Genomic DNA, 15,144 nt, shown 5'->3' with positions numbered 1-15,144 from the left:
TTGTGAATAGTTTGAACTAACTATCAGAGCATGATAGCAGGTAATTTTGGGACATATGTATAATTGAAGATGAACAATAATAATAGATCATGATATATGCTTAAAATAATTGACATAATTTGGGAGTGCATTTTTTGAACAAGATTTGTTTGTTTGCATTCAGTTACTTGGTGTATCTTGTAATATCCTGGACATGGACCAGTGTAATAACTTGTCTCAATACGCTGATCCAGTTTCTAGTATAGATTAGTCTTTTTTTACATGCTGACAGCATCATCAAACATGTGAAGTGACTGGATCACTGAGAGCTCAACAATATTGCCTCAAAATCTTTCCAACAAATCAGTGGCATGAATAGGTCCATATGAGAGTTTCAGTGTCCAGAGCTAAGCTGCCTTTGAGAGACATGACAAGAGTAAATCATTACTGGTAACTTAAAGTACTACTATTACAATGCAGTACAGTAATGTTGGGGCCCAGCATTGGTTGTTCTATCCACCCCATCAATATTATCCATCAGCATCACTGCTATCACAGTAGCATTTGACGTTCACAGATGTTAGCATCATTTATGATAAATAGTGACTCATCCCACCACTGCAAACACTTCAACCAGTGATGTCCACCATATCAAGTGCCAACCTCCATGAACCACAAAGGCCACTCTTCCTGATGTTTCCTTCAGTTTTCTCCGTTTTCTGCCTTTGCTAATGCTACTCGGGTAGCACAGCTATGCTTGATATCAATCACCTATGTCCACTTGGGTCAAGTGCCAATACCCATGGCCCACATCACTGTAGTACAGAAAGACCACTCATTTTGCACCCATCACTTCACTCTTTCTGATGTTTTCTCCAGTTTACTGTGTTTTCTGCCATCACAAATGCTGCTAGAATAGCTGCACAGCTATGCTTGATATCAAATCTAGAATATCAAGTGGCCCTCTTATTGTCCTTGTACAGAAAAGGTTCCATCATCCCACATGAAGGAGAAAGGGAGAGATATTCTTCTTCTCCCAATTCACCAGCACTCCTGGTGAAAGAAATGCTTCATCCCTATCAGCTGCTGCCTGATCTTCACATGACTTCTGGTATCATTCATTCAAAGCCCTTGTGTCATGAAATAGTTGAATGGTATTCATGAGCTCCCAATTCTAATATCATGACTATTTTCATACATTCCTGCTCCTAAATAGATTTGGGACATCAAGACATATGATGCACAATCTTTTTCATCCAAACTCAGTGCATTCTCAAAGGCTTGTTTACCAAGTGTCACATTTCCTGAATTTTTACAAGCACCTAATACTGCATGCCATGCAACAAGGTTGGAAAAGAAAGGTGTCTTATTGATCATCGCTACAGCTTTATCTAGTTGGCTTGAGCGGCAAAGGAAGTTAATCATGCAGTTATGGTGCTCAACCGTTGGAAGGATGCCATAGACTTTTTTCATGGCATTGAAGTATGTCTCACTTTGTTCAAATAGACCTGCTCGATTGCATGCATTGAAAATAATGATGAAGGTAAAAGGATCGGGCTTTATCCCTTCTCCTGACATTCTATCAAAGATAGAGAAAATGCTTTCAATTTTTCCAGCTTGGGCATATCCTGCAATTAATGAATTCCATGACACAACATCCCTAATAGGAAGCTTTTCAAATACTTTGCTCGCTATAGCTTGCATACCACATTTACTGTACATTTCAACCAAGCTGCTACCAATGACAATATCCCTTTCCAAAAAACCTCTCCTTTCAATCTCTGCATGTATTTCTTGGCCTTTCTCTGTGGCCCCTACTGTGCTACAAGCTTTCAGGATGAATGAAAGTGTGACAGCATTTGGCATGATGCCTTGCAACTGCATCTTTTCAAAACACTCTAATGCATCGTCACCATGTCCATGTTCAGCATATCCTCCGATGAGCGAATTCCATGAGACAATGTCTCTAACTATAATCTTGTCAAAAACTTGGCGTGCTGAATTAAGTGAACCACATTTGAGGTACATATCAACCAAGGCAGTACCAATAAGGAGATCCCTATCCAGAAATCCCTTTCTATCAATTTCTTCATGTATTTCTTGACCTTTATCTATGGCCCCTATACTACCACAAGCTCTCAAGCTGCATACATAAGTCACGACATCTGGAGTCACACCCTCCCATTGCATTTGTTTAAAGCATTCAACAGCCTCTTCCCCATAACCATGATCAATATACCCCACTATTAGTGCATTCCATAAGATGACACTTCTGGTTTGTAGCATTTCAAAAACATCTTTTGCTTTTGCAAGTAGACCACATTTAGTATACATATAAACTAAAGCAGTGCCAAGTACAATGTCTTCCTCTAGTAAGCCTCTTCTGTCAATCTCTTGATGTATTTTCCTGCCTTTATCTGTTGCCCTTATGCTGCCACAAGCTTTCAAGCTGTAAATAAATGTTTGAGAATCTGGCTTAATACCCTCTAGCTTCATCCTTTCAAATAACTCCAGTGCTTCCTCACCATGTCCATGTTCAGTGTATGCACATATAAGCGAATTCCATGCCATTAAATCCCGAACTGGAAGCTTGTCAAATACTTCCTGTGCCTGGTCAAACAATCCACATTTTCCATACATATCAACTAGTGCAGAGCTAATATTAAGACCCCTTTCCAATAATCCTCTTCGCCCAGCCTCAATATGTATACTTATGCCCTTTTCTATCGCTCCTATGCTACCACAAGCTCTCAAGGCAGAAATGTATGTGACAATGTCTGGAGCAATCCCCTCAGATTGCATCTTTTCAAAGCATTGAAGTGCCTGCTCACCAAGTTTATGTTCAACATATCCTACGATAAGTGAGTTCCAAGAGACCACGTTCTGGATGGGAAGGCTATCAAATACATCCTGTGCTTTTGTAAGCAGGCCAAACTTCACATACATATCAACCAAAGATGTTCCAACAGCAATATCCGTATGCAATAATCCCTTTCTATCAACCTCCGCGTGAATTTTCTGGCCTTCATCTACAGCTCCTATGATTGTGCAAGCTTTCAAGGCACATATGTATGTTACAGAATTGGGGGAGGCACCTTCAAATTGCATTTGATGAAAAAATTCCAGTGCTTCCTCACCACAGCTATTTGTAATAAATCCAGAAATCAATGTGTTCCATGATACAATGTTCCGAACAGGAAGTTCTCCGAAGGTTTCTTGGGCTTTTTCTAGCATGCCACATTGGGCATACATACCAATCAAGCTGGTGCCAAGAGGGATATCTTTTTCCAATAACACGTTTCTTTTGATTTCATTATGTATGGCTTCTCCTTTTCCTATCTCACCAGTGTTACCACAAGCTTTCAAGCTGCAAATAAATGTGACAGAGTTCGGAGAAACACCTTCAAGTTGCATATGCTCAAAACACTTCAGTGCCTCTCCTCCATTCCCATGTGTTGCATATCCTGCAATTAAAGAATTCCATGAGATAACATCTCGAACTACAAGTTTGTCAAACATTTCTTGTGCTCGTGAAACAAAACCACATTTAGCGTACATATCCACTATGGCTGTTGCAAGAACAATGTCTTTCTCCAGAAAGCCTCGTCGTTCAACCTCTGAATGAACTTCTCTGCCTTTCTCCGTGGCACCTATGTTACCGCAAGCTTTCAAGACACATGAATATGTGATAGCGTTTGGGAAGACCCCTGCTACTTGCATTTTCTCAAAGCATTGAAGTGCCTCCTCACCATGTCCTTGCCCAACATATCCTGTGATAAGGGAATTCCATGATACAACGTCCCGAGAATCAAGTGTATCAAACACATTCTGTGCTTTATCAAGAGAACCGCATTTAGCATACATGTAAACCAAACTGCTCCCAATGAAGGGGTCTCTATTAATCCATCCAAATTTATCAACTTCAGCATGCAGACAAAGGCCTTGCTCTAGGTCTTTAAGCTTGGCACATGCATTTATGAGAGCAACAAATGTGTACACATTGAGATGCAAAGAGTCCTCTTTTGGCATCTTATGATAAAGGGCTAGAGCTTGTTTTGGCCTGCCATGCTTGACATAGCCTGAAATAAGGGAATTCCACGAGCGTGAATTGCGGTGAACTAAGTCGTCAAATATTTGGTGTGCATCATGTAGGCTTCCGAGCTCTGCAAGCGTCGAAACAAGATTATTACCTAGAGATCTGTGCCTCTCAAGACCAGCTTCACGAATAGAAGCAAGTAATTGCTGAGCATTGCCTCTAGACTTTTCTTCTTTACACTTGTGGAGTAACTTTGCAAATCGATCCATTGATGATTGCTCTCCATTGGAGCAATCATGGATACTGTCTTTCCCACGTGCTTGTACTCTGTTAGACTGACTGTGGAACGCATTGGATGGCGCCGACCATTTAACCATGGTATCTCTCATTTTGGGTTATGCTGGATATGGAAGCGCAGAACATGGTGTGGTGCATCTCTGCTTCGGATATGGATTGATGTATCTATCATCTTCTGTTGCTTGCTGCTTCTCCATCTTCCAAACATCCATAGATCCTTGCCATGATTTCTATCACTTATGCCAACAGAGAGTGGATGGATCTGTGTAATAGCTTCTCTGGAGGAGGAGAAGCGTTTGAACATTTTGTTTATGTAGAGGAACACCAACCATGCGAGGAAAGCCCAGATCCATGTCCTCTCTCTCTCTCTCTCTCTCTCTCTCTCCAAAGCAATCTTTTACCCTTCACACTTATGTGCACAGTGCGACATTGAGAGAAAGAAAGATATACTAAAGTAAAATACTAAGGTCTTTTAAGAGGCCAAAAATGGCCTTATAAGAGCAAGCAAGAGAGAGAAAGGTATTCTTATGTGGAATTTCCGGATGTTAGAGCATGTGGGAATGATTTCCTGGTTTTGTAGTGGCATTACAAGACATCCCTCTCCCTACATAGGCATAGGATCGATAGGTAGAGGAGACTAAGAAGTGTTGTAACAAGTGGATTTTAACATACAATTAGTATAATTGTGTGCTTTTACCGAGAGAGAGAGAGAGAGAGAGCAAGAATTGTGCTCTTAGTAAAGTGCATGTATGTCTTCATATCCATAAATATGGGGAGCATTTCTGTTTTGCATCCTTATGCATCCCCACAAATATACGGTGATGATGCATATGTGTATAGACTTGGTTCAATATACATGTTACTTTGGTCCGCAAAACATATACTTATTCCTCGATCGAACCCACATGCATTCTTGAGGCCGACAACCATCCCAATGCCTCTTGCATCGAATGGCACATGACAGATTATTGGTGAGCACATCTAGACTTAGCAAAAATCTAGTTATAGATAGATAGTAGTAGTTAGTAATGGTGGTGGTGGGTCTTCTAATGGAGGTAGTGGGAAGAATCTGCATATGACTTAATAGTCTATGATTACTGCTACCATAGTCCTGCTATGAAATGTTAAGAGTGGCGCTATTTTTGGCTTCAATCCGAGCGAACCTGATCATTTCGGTGCAGGGGCAGGAGCAGAGAAGCTATCAGTATAGCCATGGCCCTCTCATTCTCCACCCGTTCCCTTTCCCTATGGAATCGGGAAACATATTCCATTCCCTCATCTCAAAACAGCAGGACTCATCCGGTCTTCACAACCTCTCATGTGGCTCAGTCTAGCTGTTCCCGGTACGTTCTTCTTCTCTGGGTTCTGATTTCTGATTAAATGTTGTTCTTTTTTTTTGAAAACTACTTTTGTTTTCCCCATCCACGAGCTTTCAACGTACTCAGAAAATTTATGATAGCTTCAGTAGCTGTGTCTGCTATTGATGACCGCATAACATATGCGTAGATTCTTTTCAATGTAGGATATCCTGGAAGATGCGTCAGATCTGGAAAAATTATTGTTGTCTGTGATGCATGTTGGACCTTTGGTAAAACAAATCGTTAGCAAGTTGATTTACACCTTTGGTGCATGTCCAGATCTTGGAAATATTTGTTCCTATGATGCATGAAGCTTCATTGATAGATTGGAAATTATATAGCTATCACTACATCTATGATAATATGCAAAATATATTTCATATTAATTTCCTTATCCTTTGTTCTTTCATTTTCCCCTGCCAGATGCAGCATATCTTCAAAAGTCTCAACATGCATTGAAGTTTCAATGAATGTAGAGAAGGATGCAAAGTCTCCTAATATTATGCCTTTCCATCTAGCTATTCCTGTTCATGATATACGAGCCGCAAGGGAATTCTATGGAGGGTAAATATGAATGTTAAAGGAAGGCTTACTATGGTGTTTAGATCTAAAAGAGGGTTGTATCAATGCATTTTTGGTGGTAAATTAGGGTCTTAGGTTTGCCTGAAGGCCGCTCGTCCAAGAGTTGGGTAGATTTCAATCTTTATGGGCATCAGGTAAAACGAAGGGAAAATTTCTGTTTGTCCACCACCTACTTTGTCTTTGTATAGCTAGTTTTCCTGATGTATTTTATGTGATAGATTTAGTTTGACATAACTAAAAATACACTATGGGCTAGTGCAGTTAGTTTGTCATCATGTAGCTGACTACAATGCTGAAAGTGCAGAAAATGCTGTGGGTAAGTGGCATCTTAATTATTCATTCTCCATAACTTCTGCTTCCAGGGTAACAATCAAGTAAAAAGTGAAGCCTATGATACATCTAAATGATTCTTTGTTGAAGTCACTCGCAATATATGTTCATGTTTTGATGTTTGATAGTGATAGAATTGCATTCAATGTACTTTATCATGATAGCTGTCAAGATTCTGTGGAAAAATCAGGTGTTTTGTAAACTTACTAACATTAGCGATTTCATTCTCTGACAACTGCAACACATGTGAATCACCAAAGCAATATAAATCCCCTGAGAACCTCGTTTGAACTAGTGTTAGTAGTTGACTTAACTTGTAGAAATTGAATATTAGATGAAGCATAGAAGATTTTAGTCAAACAAGTTTCTAATAGGTGCATAATTGTTGGCCATCAGAAATATAGGTGATCAACTTGGAACGACCGGAAACAAAGTAGTCATGCAGAACCATAAACTATATTTTCTGAAACTAGGAAAGGGGATCCAAACGAGAAGTCTTCGAAGTTAATAGTGAGGTGTTTACTTGTTTTATGCTATCAGTGAGCTGTTCATTTTGTTTTGGTGCTTCTCATGGGGCTTTATTTACGTCATTTCTTCTTTCATTCCTATGATGGTTCTTATTAAAGACTTACAGCTGTATGTCTGCTGATATTGAGGGGCAGACAAATACATTATTTGTGCCATATTTTCATTGATTTTATGCTTAAATATGGTTTTATATCAATTTTCCAGTTTAGTGGACTTCATATGCTTCTTGTGTATTTGTGTATATTGTTTTTCTTTTATTACTCTTTACTCTCTTCCTGCATTCCTGTGCAGATTCTTAATATAGACTTATGATTATATGTCTACTGGTTTTGGGAGGCAGTTGAATGCCTAATTTTGTACCATGTTTTCATTGATGTTAGGAGATAAACATCAATGTTTACAGGTCAAATATAATTTATATATAGATTTCCTAGTTTAGTAGATTTTGTATGCTTCTCGTGTATTCATTTATATTGTGTTTATTTTTCTTTTTATTACTCTTTAGCTTACAGCTATACCAGCCTTGAACATGTATATATCATAACATAAGGGGCAAATAAATGTTTACTTTTGCCCAGTTCCTAAAATGCAGTTACATATTTTGGGTAGACTAAGATTACTAAAGAAAAAAGAAAGTAACCGGAACTGGGTTATTTTGTGTGTTAAGATAATTTGTAAATCGTATTTTGGTGGACTTCTCATTCTTATCTAGCATGCACATTGCAGATGTTTGTTCACTACTAATGTGGGTTCTTGGCGTGTTAGAACAGATGGTGATTCGGTTCCGGTGCCTCATTTTGGACTTGCTATGTCAGTGCCAGATTTCCTTGACCTAGCTGAACAAGTAAAAACTAGAGGTATCAAGTTCATAATTGAACCACACATTCGATTCACTGGCCAGCCTGGTGAGCAGGTATTTAAAACTTCTGAAGAATACCTATGTGAAGTGATGCTTCAAGTTTCTACACCTCTGCTGAACTTGATTAATGAAAATGCAGTGGACCATGTTCTTCAAAGACCAGAGTGGAAATTCCTTGGAATTCAAGGCCATGACAAACCCAAATAATCTCTTTGCGAAATATGTGGTTGGGGATTAACTACACCGCCTGTGATGCAATTGATAGTCAGAGTCATAAAACTGGACTCCCAGACATTGATCACCAATATTGGATTTCCAAGTGTACACCTTGGAATTGAACATTAAATGTAGCAAATTACAGCTCTATGTGTATGTATTGGACATAAGGCCTTACAAGGACAAGGCATTCCTGCCTCAGTTAATTTGAGGAAAACTAGAGTAGGATTGAAAAAATTAGCTTAATATTGAAAAGCTTAAAGATTTTTCCTAACATGGGTGTTTGCTAGCTGGCCCGAGTGCTTATTCTGGATTATGCGTTTTCATATGCATCTATGCATGCATAATTTGCATTTAAATGGAAAAAGAAAAAAGCAAATTTATCCCAATGGCCATTATCAGTATAGGATGTGGATGTGATATGATTGAGTTAGTCTCTTTGAATGAAAGCATTACCATGGTGTTAGATGAACAAATCTCCATGCTGATATATATCTGTGAGATTGCATAGCAAATAACAATGCCTTCGAAATATTAAACTTGCCTTTCATCTTATGTTATTTCCAATATTGGTTATTTGCAGCCACATTTTTACCTTAAATATTACTGAAGGAGTTGTCAGCAATGGACAGTATAAACTGATCAATATAACTTGTAACATACACCAATTACATGTGAAGATTGTGTTATGTAGGCCATAAGTTCAAGCTTACAATATGAATATGAAGATCATTGCATAAATGTACTTTAGTTTGGAAAGTGGTTAGAAATGCATAGAAGTATAGGACAATAGAAACAAATACCAACATATTCTTTCTCTTACCTTTGAGTGTACAATGTGAAGAGGTGATTGATTTACTTTTGTCCATGTGTAAGTGTAATACATGATTGTGTGGGATTCTGATCGTTAAATGACAAAAACCCTTGATACTTTTTGAAGATTGTTCTAGAAAATGTCACGAAGCTCTCATGGGTGCCATGAACTTGTGTATAAACATTATCATATTTATAAATTTAGTGCGTGCATGTGGGAGTGAAGCTGATAGTAGCCTATGATAAAATGGATCGGTTGCATTGGGAGTCGCTTTATCAAAAGGATAGATAAACGAAAAGTTTTCGGTAGTCACGAGGGACAAACTTCTTATTCAGTTTACACAGTTTACAAGCGACGCGGGTCAAGGTTTTTTCTTTTTGTGTGTGTGGCCGGGCAAAGGCCAGAGTCAATACACGGGTTCCCTGCCCGATACATTTCTAGCGGACCGGTTAATCTAGAAGACATTTCTTTCAGGCCATACGAGCTCGGCTCGGTTCTTCCCAGCCATATGAGCTCCGGAATGGTCTCCGAGGAAGGCTCTTGTTTCTAGTTTATCTCCTTTCACATATATGTATATGTATCACATTGATATATGTATGTATGTATGTATCAGATGCTATACATACATTGTTTGTTCTCCACAGGAGGACAAAGGTATCATCTACAATGTACATATCTGAAAGGGGATAATAGATCAACAGGAAACAGATGATGAACGCATCATCATCATCATCATCATCTCTCTGAAAGGAGATAGATCAACAGGAAACAGACATTGTTCATCCATTCCCTTCCATCAATCCGTTCATCTTCGTGCCGATGGCGTTGCAGCTCGCTACGGCGACAGCTAGGGTGAAAGCAGAAATGGATCAGGGCTTCGGTGGGAACCCCAACCCCAACCCCAACTCTCCTCCACAGCGCACCTTGAAGAGCATTCTACAGAGCAAGCAGCGGTTCCTTCAATCTCAGCTAAGCTCACTGCAGCTGCAGCAGCCAGAAGAGCTTCAAGCCAGGCTTATCTCCACTTCCCCTTCCTCGGACCCTAATGCCCTTGTCCGGGCTATCCGCATGAACTGGCCCCGGATCTCCATAATTGCGGAAGTTGCTCGGATTGACCCCGAAGAGTCGCCTACTTCTCTTGCCCACCGATGCAAGGGCTATGTGCAATCAGGCAAGTAAATCTCCTTCTTTTTCCTTTTTCTTTGTTCAGAGTTCTCCATTTTGTGAGCCCTTTTCTTTTTCTGGTGGTTCTAAAATGGATTCTTTAATTGCATTTTTCTTGTGATACCATGGACCATTCATTTTAGGATTCCTTTTTATGTCATTTAAATGGATTCTTCATTTTGTGAAGGTTTTTCTTGTGGTTTTATGGATTGTATATCGTAGATGTTTCATTATGTAAAGATGTTTCAGGTGTTGATGTAATTGCTGTCTGCACTGATGAGGAGATGTCTCCTGATGGCTTGTCTGATCTTGTGGCAGTTAGCAATGGTATTTCTTCCCACTTATCCACAACATATGAGTGTACTATCTAATCGCATGCTCATGTATGTGTGTGTGTGTGTGTGTGTGTGTGTGTGTGAGAGAGAGAGAGAGAGAGAGAGAGAGAGAGATTTTATTATTGTCTTCAGAGTTCAAATATATCTTATGAGACCAAAATATAACATTTTCACGTATTACATATGTGTGTGTGTGAGAGAGAGAGAGATATACAGATAACTTTTATTATTGTCGTCGGAGTTCAAATATAACCTATGAGACCAAATATATAACATTTTCATGTTCTACATGTGGAAATAGTAACAACTCTCGATGTTCAAGAACTTTACTAATGTTGCAATCCAAAGTGCACATTGTGATAGAAATTCATGCAAGGATTGGGTTTGACCAAAGATGTGTGGAAAGCATAGTTCAATGTGATCAAGGCAAAGCATTGTATTAAAGTATGATGCTTAGACTCTTGAACTTGTTTAGAGGAAAGTGTGCATAATTGACTATTCTCATCACTTGTGCCCCAATGTCCTATCTCACATTGAAGCAATGGTTCAAACAACAGGATGGGAACATGTAGTGATTTGTGCAGTTTCCCCGTGCGGAAGAGAATACGGTTTTGTAGTTAGGTGCAACGTATATAGTATAATGTGTGAAGCGAGAACCTCCACATTTTTTCCATGTCATGATACATTGGCATTGCAAATGGCCTCATTCACAGAGGAATCTATTGATGCAATATGAAGCAAGTGTGTTGCATACCTCTATGTTTGTACGACCATCAATGATGTAGTCTATTTCAAAATCTGTGGATGCATCAACTATTGCATATATTTTAGTTTCAGTACAACTCTGTATTGTATTAGGCATTGAATCTGTTATTTTGTTGCACATTTATTGCATATGCATTCATCCTCCAAAATTTTGAATATGCTTTTTGCCTATCTGCATGATAGTCACTATCTCTATTCATTGAGGTCAAGTGAACCATGCAGCTTTTCAAATACCGGTTGTTCGAGCCGATTGGATTCTCCATCCATTACAGGTGTCTTTCTTCTCCAATATGTATTCAGATTGCTCTACTGCAGAATGGGTTGCTTATATCCACCAGTGGTACAGGTTGCTGAGACAAGGGAGGCTGGGGCAGCTGCTCTAACTACCATATACGCAGTGCTCCAAAATGGTACTAACTTAGATTCATGTTTAAAGTTTACATTTATCAATAGTGGGCAATAACCTTTTTTATGGAAGGGTACAGGTTTACCAGGGATACTTAGCTATGCCATGTCTTTGGGGTTGGACCCAATTGTTGAGGTGTGTGCCTTGATATTCTTTTTGTGACTGTAATATAATTATAGTGTCAATATATATGCTTTATGTACTGAGGATGATAAATTTCACAGCCCAAACCCTTAATTTCGCTAGATCCTGGTGTTGATTTTTTACTTGTAATACTTTGCAAGTGCCTTTTAAAAAAAATTAAAGTTGAATGTGTGGCAGATTGTGAACCTTAAGGAGCTGGAAGCAGTGTCGAAGATGGGAGTTTTGGTCTATGGGATAAATTTATCTGTCAAATTATCGGTAATCTTTTAGTTATGAGACTTAATATATTACAGCTTGTGTATTGGTGTTTTTTACTCCCCTGACTCTTCAAGCATTATATTGCAGCTATCTCTACCAGGTTTTAGGCAAGATGTGGCCAGATCTCTACTTAAAGAGATTCCAAATGATGTTGAAGCTATTGTGGTATGGAGTGTTTGAAAACAAAATAGATATATTGGAGCTCATATGATGGATAGAGTTCTCATTTTATCTGTTGAGTTTCAGGGTATAATGTCTATAGAAGAAGCACTAGATATGAAGATGGCTGGAGCGAGTGCTTTGTATGTTAGGCATGAAGTTTGGCAAGGTTCAGGAGAGTTGAGGGGTGAAGAATTCATAAGAAGATTGCGTGATGAACTTTCAGTCAACCGAGATTTCTTAATTTAAGGTGTGTGTCATTGTGAATGAATGGAAATCTTGATATTATGCTTGCAAGGAAGAACCTTGCTCACCACCAGAGAAGTGATATAAACTCCATCTGTGAGTTCTCTTTGTCTTTTTGGCAATGCTTTCACTATTGGAAAGGTTTATCCAAAAGAAACATGTAGAAGCATTTTTCAGTAACTTGATTTCCACTACAAAAGATCTTCCTATAACTATAAGTATAATCCTCATCTGCATGTCATGGTATAAGAAAAGGACATGTCTTATACCATCAGCCTACACATGTAGATGAGAAACTAGAACTCACATTTTACCCTTGTGTTCAATCCTTGTTCTAGTAGTTCTTTGCGAAGATGATGGATGAGAAGAGAATATTATAAAAAAAAACTAATTGAAACTTGTGGTTGCCAATAACAATATTGTTAGTCTTAACAAAATTAAATTAATTTTGCAAAAGTTCATTTTGTAGTGTGGACTTCAACTCTTGAGTTTGTGGAAAGTGCTTTGTTAAACGATATTTATAGAAGCAAACAATTTTTTGTTATACCACAAGTGACTGAAAGTTTGTGTACTAGTTCTTGCTTTAGCCAACAAGCAACAATGTGGAGGCATATTGGTACTGAATTGGAATAGATTGCAAATTGCATGGTTTCAAAGTAAAGTCATGGAGAACTTTTATATTGAATGCAACACCAAACAAGACTACAACCCATAACTTTCAGGCCATAAAGCATAACTTTGCTATTCACCACCATGCCATGATTTAAAAACTTAAGTCAAGCTTCTAGATCTATAGGCAATAACTAATTGAAACTTTCCATGTATAAATACAATGGCTGCAAAATGTTATTAAGAATATCTCTCATTCTAGCTTTTCTAGTAGTATAAAAGCAATCTCTATCCAATGATCTTGTTTCTTTCTTTAAAAGTGTCAAAATATATTTTAGTACATTGTATTTATTTGGTAACATTCCTTAATAACGCGACACCACTTTTGGCCTAACCCAATGGACTAGTTAGGACATTGTTTATTGCAAAACTTCACAATTTGCCATCCAAAAGTAGTTTATATAGAGTACAATTTTTCAAAGCCTTTCATTCATTCTTCCCTCAAAATGTTGTGCATTTGGAGAATTTTATGCAAATATCAAGTTTATTTTATTTATTTATTCCAACAAAATACAAGTTAATTTTAATTCTTGAATTCATTGAAGTATAGTGGAAAAACATGCAAACATAATGGATTGAGAACCATGTCATGTGAACATGGGTACCATCTAGTGATTGATGAGTTAAGACAAGCCATTTGGTGTGCATGACCATCAAATATGGTGAATAAAGGCAAAGTGTGGGTACCAATTGATGTTGACATTGTGCACCAAATCCATTATGTTGTGAAATGGGAAGTCCGTTATCTTTGAAATTATAAAGAAATATGCACATGCATCCCCAAGTTTATTGGCTTCACCAATTGAACAATGGTTAGAAAGATTATGTGGAATTCGTAAAGGTGATCATGTTGTTGTACACATTAGAGCTCTTTGAGGGTTGAAGGTGAGACCATAGTTGTTTTTAGGAAATAGGAAACAACATCCATGAGACAAACTAAATTTCTTGTTAGTTACAAATCAAAATTCATCCAGTTCATGATCATAAAAGAAATTAGACAAGGAGCTAGAGATGATTAGCTAACAAAGGAAGCATAAAATGAGGTGCTCGAGAGCTAAAAGCAAAGCTTATTTATTGTTTATTATATCAATTCTGCAATGATGTGGAGAGAATTTAATTGAGGTCAAGATGGATGTAGCTCAGTTGGTAAGGTTGCCCAATGGAGACCAGGTAGTCATGGGTTCAATCCTTACATTCCACATTGGCATCTAGTGAAATAGAGAGATATATGAAGTATATAATAAAGAGGCAAGGAAATTGGGTTTCAAACCCAAGACACAGTGCTTGTAGTGTTATCGACTTACCACTAGGGTAAGCTAATTATGATAAAAAAGAAGAAGAGAGAGGAATAGGGATGAATCGCAGTTGGTGGGTTAAACCCTTGCATTCCACAATGACATCTAGTAAATTAAGATATATCTATGGAGTACATAATAATAGACAGAGATAGATAGATAGATTATATTATCGTCTTCGGAGATCAAATATGACCTATGAGACCAAAGATATTATATTTCACGTGTATGTGTGAAAAGTGAGTAGTTACTCTCGATGTTCAAGAACTTTACCAATGAATGTTGCAATCAAGAGTGCACATTGTGGTTGTGAGAGGAATTCATGCAAGGATTGGGCTCGGTCGAAGAGATGTGGAAAGCATGATCAAAGGTAGAGCATTGTATCAAAGTGTGATACTTAGACTCACGAACTTGTTTAGGGCAAAGTGTGCATAGCTGACCAGTCTCATCACTTGTGCCCCAATGCCCTGTCTCACATCGCAATGCATGTGAGCTAAGTCGCATGGAAGCAATGGTTCGAATGGCAGATAACTGTATGGGCTTTGACATGTATCGATGTGTATGGTTCCCCCGTTCTGCAAAGAATATGGTTTTGTAGTTAGGTGCAACATGTGTAGTATAATGTGTGACGCGTGAGCCTCCAAATTTGTCCCATGTCATGATACATTGGCGTTGCAAAAAGGCCTCATTTACAGAGGAATCTA

At 38.3% G+C, this 15,144-nt stretch overlaps 3 protein-coding genes across 4 annotated transcripts; 2 read left to right on the top strand and 1 right to left on the bottom strand.

Annotated features, from left to right (window-relative positions):
• Positions 1–220: 220 nt before the first annotated feature.
• Positions 221–4,633, bottom strand: LOC147859915 (pentatricopeptide repeat-containing protein At2g33680-like). Its single transcript, XM_087324254.1, has 2 exons — positions 4,170–4,633; positions 221–4,058 (listed from the first exon to the last, which is right to left on the bottom strand). The coding sequence occupies exons 1-2, from the start codon at positions 4,402–4,404 to the stop codon at positions 1,138–1,140; spliced, it is 3,156 nt and encodes a 1,051-aa protein (XP_087180380.1). The 5' UTR covers positions 4,405–4,633; the 3' UTR covers positions 221–1,137.
• An 839-nt stretch (positions 4,634–5,472) lies between these two features.
• On the top strand, positions 5,473–8,455 carry LOC147859914 (uncharacterized). Its single transcript, XM_087324258.1, has 6 exons — positions 5,473–5,655; positions 6,094–6,234; positions 6,320–6,386; positions 6,514–6,568; positions 7,881–8,023; positions 8,109–8,455. Exons 1-6 carry the CDS (start codon positions 5,525–5,527, stop codon positions 8,205–8,207), a joined length of 636 nt encoding a protein of 211 aa, XP_087180384.1. The 5' UTR covers positions 5,473–5,524; the 3' UTR covers positions 8,208–8,455.
• A 1,318-nt stretch (positions 8,456–9,773) lies between these two features.
• On the top strand, positions 9,774–12,688 carry LOC147859913 (uncharacterized). Of its 2 annotated transcripts, none has more exons than XM_087324256.1 (8): positions 9,774–10,170; positions 10,413–10,490; positions 11,486–11,535; positions 11,610–11,673; positions 11,749–11,804; positions 11,991–12,071; positions 12,159–12,236; positions 12,318–12,688. In XM_087324256.1, exons 1-8 carry the CDS (start codon positions 9,819–9,821, stop codon positions 12,477–12,479), a joined length of 921 nt encoding a protein of 306 aa, XP_087180382.1. In that variant the 5' UTR covers positions 9,774–9,818; the 3' UTR covers positions 12,480–12,688. The 2 variants fall into 2 exon arrangements, with proteins under 2 accessions (XP_087180382.1, XP_087180383.1); XM_087324257.1 differs by having other exon boundaries at positions 10,023–10,174.
• Positions 12,689–15,144: the final 2,456 nt, after the last annotated feature.

This window comes from Azolla caroliniana, unplaced genomic scaffold, assembly GCF_043228905.1.
Source record: "Azolla caroliniana isolate FFs.n. ecotype wild unplaced genomic scaffold, voAzoCaro1.0.p SCAF_9, whole genome shotgun sequence".
Taxonomy (NCBI): domain Eukaryota; kingdom Viridiplantae; phylum Streptophyta; class Polypodiopsida; order Salviniales; family Salviniaceae; genus Azolla; species Azolla caroliniana.
This window is presented reverse-complemented; position numbering and strand designations above follow the sequence as displayed.